The sequence below is a fragment of the Pelodiscus sinensis genome, chromosome 5 (assembly GCF_052426305.1).
Source record: "Pelodiscus sinensis isolate ZL-2025 chromosome 5, ASM5242630v1, whole genome shotgun sequence".
Taxonomy (NCBI): domain Eukaryota; kingdom Metazoa; phylum Chordata; order Testudines; family Trionychidae; genus Pelodiscus; species Pelodiscus sinensis.
In genome coordinates this window covers 76,632,115-76,638,033 of record NC_143056.1, presented here as the reverse complement: position 1 = coordinate 76,638,033, position 5,919 = coordinate 76,632,115, and the positions used below count along the sequence as shown (strand labels likewise).

Here is a 5,919-nt window from a genome sequence, read left to right as displayed (position 1 = left end):
AAATGGCTTTGGAAATGCTTTTGTTCTGTTTCATTTTTTTTATGACAAGTTAAAAGCCTTGACTGCAGTTCTTGTTCCACAAAGCAATAGTCACAGTTTTTGAATTCTTGAGCACTCATCGGGCTATCAATTGATAGCCTGTCTTTTATCTTTACACAGAGGCTCTGACATTACTTGTTGGTATTATTCCTTCAAAATGCTTTTGATGTTAGCCTCAAAAACAGCAACAAAAAGCTATAGCAAAAAAAATGGCTGGGAGAGAGGTTTGTAAGGGGAAGAGAGGGAGATTACAGTCTACTCGGCAAGCAGAAATGGCCTTGAGAAATATTATGACTCCGAGTCTCCTGGAAGTAAATAAATCCATTTATCAAAGGATGCCAGAAAGAATAGCTCACATTAGTAAAGTATTCCCAAAGACAAAAATGAGTTTCTTTTAAAAGTTTTTAATTTTCATTTTTGCAGATTTAGAAGGGGGGAGGATGATGCTTTGAAGAGCTGACTGCCAAAAAAAATTAAATAATCTATGAATTTGAGGATATACACTGGGGCTGTGTCTACATTGGCACCCTTTTCCAGACCAGTTGGAATCGCAAATGCCGCGGGGGATTTAAATATCCCCCGCGGCATTTGCATGAACAAGGCTGCCGCTTTTTTCCGGCTCGGGGCTTTGCCGGAGAAAAGTGCCAGTCTAGATGGGATCTTGCAGAAAATAAAGCCTTTTCTGGAAGATCCCTTATTCCTACTTTCAAGTAAGGCTTTCTTTTCCGCAAGATCCCGTCTAGACTGGCGCTTTTCTCCGGCAAAACCCCGAGCCGGAAAAAAGCAGCAGCCATGTTCATGCAAATGCCGCGGGGGATATTTAAATCCCCCACGGCATTTGCAATTCCGACTGGTCTCATTAGCATCCCTTTTCCGGAAAAGGGTGCCAATGTAGACAAAGCCATAGTGCCAAGGAAAGTTTCTAGCTTTATATCTAAACCCTGAGCTGCAATCAGTTTCTGAGTGCTTAATAGGAAAAGAGTATCTATCATCAAAGAATATCATTTTTATGTATAGGTAGAACAGTGAGGGCTACATTATGGACTATATAATTAGGGAACAATATTGGATATGTCAGGCTCCAAGGCAACCTGCCCATCTATCACACACAATGTTTTAATATCTTGAGGTGAAGACATTTTAGAATGATGTTTGGAACAGCTAGCCTCATTTTTTTACTTCTTTGCACCATCCACTAAATTGTGCCTTCTTAGCCTTGTTGATTTTAATTGCCATCTCACCTTAAAGTGAGTCTCTACTATTTTAATTATAGCCAAGAGGATTATACTGAAAAGCAGAGAAATAACTACTTTTCCAACACATCAGAGTGACTGAGATAGATAAAGCAGAGAAATTCTCTAACAGACACGTTACAAAAACTGTCTAAAAATGGTGTTCTGTAACCATTTGTAGTTTAGATACTGTAATCTGTCGACTATGTGGGGTGGAGGAGAGAGAGAGACAGAAAAGCCTTGTTCTCTACTAGTCAGAATCAGAACTTCTCAAATGTGCATCATCAGTCCTATAGGGGTACTAGTTAATGGAGATTCTCCTTTGCCTCAAATGGAAAGGACGCTGGTTTAAAGTAAAATAAATCTGAATTCAACCTGCTGCTGTTGCAAGTTTAGAATGACCAGGGTTATGTAGTACAATAGTGCTGACAAAATTCACGCTGGCTTAACTTTGACATAGTTTTATGGGAAACTCTTTGTTTTCTTCATCTTGTGATAATAGACAAGAGACACTCAAAATATTCCAGTATCTAGTTCACTTCGTTTATGTTGTTCAGCCAGTATCTATTTACTTTTTTTCTGCTCAGAATTCAAAGTTTTTATTGCTGTTGCTGTTTATTTCTCCTCTCTCTTTTTCTCACTTGTCTTTTTTTAGTTAACCTGTTTTAAAAAAAACAACAGGAATTTTCCTGCTTGGCATTAATTATTAGTTATAATTATAATATTGTTTCATTCTAAGAGAGTTGATGAAAACTATTAAGCTTTTCAAACTGAGACCATATGAAAACATAAGAATGGATTGCAAGTAAAATCACAGTAGACTAACTTTTTGGCAGATTTCTGCTAAAACATCCACTAAAACTGCATATGCTCCCATCTGTGCATACACAAGCCAGAAATTCACAAGTTCTAATTAAATAGGAACCATACTTCATACACAGCACAAACCCAATCCTCTTCAGCTTCAGAAATCTAGCCTGTTGGTTTGGTTATTCTGGTTGCTTCCTGTTTTCTTCCTTAAATAAAACAGTATACTCTAAAATGCTTGTGGTGGAATCTGATCTCATTTCAAGCAATGTCAGTCAATTGCCTCCAATGAAGTGATTCTTGGTTTACACTAATGAAAGTGAGTTCAGAATCAGGCTCAGTTTTTTTCTGACTGACAGAAAGCAAAAATCACTGAAAAATCTCACAAGCTTGTTCTCTCAAAAATTCTAACTTTGAATGAGCTTGTCCGTGTTGAGGCTCTGAACTGTTTGAAATTCTCCTATCACTATTTTGTGGCAGACTTACTGTAAACACTTCAGAAACTTTGGAGAACCACACATTAATGTTTGTTTTTAAGGGTCCATCTTTATGTCAGAGTAACTATGAGTCTCACACCTTTATCTTTAAAGTGATAGAATATCTCCAGATGCTTTGAAAATAGATGATAAAAAACTACAATTCAGTTTTCTATTATGCAAAATTTAATGGCTGGATTATTCTTCCCACATATTTATTCAAAGGACTAATTCAAAAGAAGGAATGATTCCAAAGAGTGGCATGAAAAACTGTATGATAAATTAAAATATGATACCAAGAAAAGCACAGAGAGCACTCCACTTATGTCAGTTTTATTGCTTCCACCTTTTTAACCCTTGTCCTCTATTGCTGACCATTTTGTTATAAAATGGGACTCAAAACTCCCTTTTAAATCTATTCTAAAGTGCACTTGTCAGCTCCCACCATAAATCCTGCTTGTCACATCCCCTAAGAAGCTAACTTGAGATGCTGTGAATGATCTGACCTAGCTCTACAATTATAAATAACCATGCCATGCCAATAAGGTGTCACCTCAAGTAAATGACGACCAAGTCAATTAGTGAGCAGAACAAATGGCATTAAATTAAACTGACATAAGATAAATAGTCTGGGATTCTTTAAAAAATGGTGATTTGAAATGTATTAGTGATTGTGGTTAATACCAGAGGGACCTCCAAGAATGTCTTTTTTAAACAAAACAAAAATATAAGACTGGTTTATGTTCTCTACAACACAGGACAACAAAGGGGGAATGTGATTGAGATGCCTTTTCATCTTCACTACAAACCTTGCATACGTAGCATAGAAAGGATAGCTCCTAGGCATTCATAGCTGTTAATAGGCTCTCATAATTGTCCTCAGGACGATTCTGAGCAATGTCCTAGAGTTTCAGGGAGATAGCCTTATGGGCACCGGGTGCTCCCTTCATAAGTGGTCTGAGCTCATCTAGTTGAATTGCTTGTTCCCATGGGCTTCCTTCCTCCCTTCCTGAAAAGGGGTCAACCTGGTTTAACAGGGTGATGGTGGCTGCTATTTGCAGGGCTCGTTTAACTTCATCTATGTTTGTCCATGGGCTAATAGTGGGTTCACCTCGGTCTGCCCGATGGATCCCTGCAGCCCACCTACAGGCTAGGGTCCAAAGGGTCTTTGGGCTCTCATCCTCTGGGAGGCTAAGAAATACTCCAGCACCCAGGCTAAGCCTGCTACACTCCAGGGCGGATAAGGGTGTAAGACCAGCTCCAGTATCCCATATGCGAACTAACCAATCTATTATTCTTTCCTGGGGCTTTTTGGCAAAGTCTTCCTGTATTGCCCGTAGTTCTGTGGGCCTGTAGGACCGTGTAGTAACTTGGGTTGAGGATTTCTTTCTCTCTTCTGTCCTTCCAGTAGCTCTGCCTCTAGTCCTCCTGCCTCTCTGCATTGAGCCATCCCCATCACTGTCTGATTTTTCATTGCCTGATATTCGGTAAGTGATAACTGGTCTCATCTGGACTGGGGGTACCTCCATCCGTTTGTCAGGTGAGTGGGAAGCTAAATCATCATTGTCAGAGTTCAAAATGTCCCCATCCCAATCATCTGGGTCCAGCCACAGAGCAGTTTCCACTTTGGCTCTATTAATGCTCCGTGGTTTAGTTTCTAATTTCTCTCTGCGTTCAATTCCTTCCTTTTCTAACATTGGGAGGAGTCGCCCCTGTAAGTGCTCATTATCCTTGGTTAATGTTCGCACCTGAGTACCTAAGTTCTGACATTGCTTTTGAAGTTCATCCTTCTCTTTCTGTACTCTGATAAGCTCTGTTTCTAAATTCCAGTAGCCTGTGCAAGCTGCTTGTAAAGCAGCCTTTAATAGCCAGATGCAAGCGTTTTTCCCTTTTCCCTTCCTCATTTTGCAGGCGGTTCGCCAGTTACAGAACTCCTGCCAAATTTCCTTTGATTGTCCCCAATCTTTCTCTAACATCTCTTTATCACACTTAGGGTTGCCTCATCCCTCTCGGGCAAACTCTTTCTCTATACAGCTAAAATCCATGTCAATCGTGACTGGCTTCATGCTGCTGTATCTGAACCAATAGCACAATCCTGCCGACTACGCCAATTCTGTCAGCCGACGGTCAGAGCAATGTGTGTGTGTGTGTCTCCTAAGTCTTTGACTGCTAAGACACGAAGTCTCATCGCAGCGGGCAGCCAGAAGGCTGCAAGGAGCCCCGAGAGTTTAACGTCCGTGACTTTACTGCTAGGACCGAGGTCCCATCGCAGAGGGTAGCCAAACAGGCTAACAGACGCCCCAGTGTGTAGGAAGAGCTTATTACATCTTAGATTTTAGCTGCTAGAACACAAAGTTCCTTCGCAGCGGGCAGCCTGGGAAAGGCTGGAAAGGTGCCCCAACGGATCTTGTCACCTGGGAGTGACACAGATCCAAACGCCTAAGCTCTCCCTATGTCTGTCCCTTTATGACCGGCTGAAGTTCTTTTAAATTGTGCTTGGTTCTATTACAGCAACTGAAGGAGTCAGGTTAAAACTTAAACAGTTACAGGTTTATTAGAGGAACTTATAAATCATATGGTTACAATGGCTATTGCTCTATTTCTTAAATGCTAGCAAAATATATATATAGATCTTAAAAAGTGGTTACAGGAAAAAGGTAAAGATAGAAAATAGAAATAATGGTACCAAATGACAGCTTAATCTTTAAAGAGCTCTAACACTATGTATATATACTTAAACAAAGGACCACATCCAGGTACAATTTTTACCCCCTTCTATGCCTCTCGACTCCAGTGTGTCAGGCCAGGGCTGGTCTCTCAATTCCTCAGAAAGACGAATACGAGGTGGGCACCCCCTCTGGAACCTCGGGAGGTCAAACACCAAACCTGACCAGCAGATAGGTGGTAGATTGATACATAAAGCAAGTGTGCTGCTGTACCCATCTTTATACCCCTGGGGGCCCGTATTCTCTTTCTTATCTTAAGAGGCCAAATTTTACTGGTCCGTTTTGTGGCGCCAGTTCTTACAAGCAAGTTTCAAGTTAATTTATACTTGTAAGAGAGGAAGATAGCTAAATTAGGACTGCTGGATGTTCTTGTTGGGCGGGAGATTCCTCCCCCCGCGGACGGTTGTGTGTTCGTATCAATATGGGTTAAGTCAAGGGCATGATGTACAGCCTCTTGGTCAACAATTAGTTTGACCACCCTCCTATCTCTGCTTACAGTTGGTCCCGGTCACTGAGCCAGCATATCTAAACCTCCTGCTCCAAGGTTTTCAAAGAATATGCTGTTTTCCTGCTCTGATGTGCCCTGCATGGTTTCAGGCAGACAAAGATGGATGTTAAAATGGGGGTTCACGTCTGGCT

The 5,919-nt window shown here is 41.0% G+C and overlaps 1 protein-coding gene across 1 annotated transcript; it reads right to left on the bottom strand.

The window, feature by feature from the left end:
- Positions 1-3,456: 3,456 nt before the first annotated feature.
- Positions 3,457-4,674, bottom strand: LOC149524339 (uncharacterized). Its single transcript, XM_089778827.1, has one exon. It carries the CDS (start codon positions 4,528-4,530, stop codon positions 3,457-3,459), a length of 1,074 nt encoding a protein of 357 aa, XP_089634953.1. The 5' UTR covers positions 4,531-4,674.
- Positions 4,675-5,919: the final 1,245 nt, after the last annotated feature.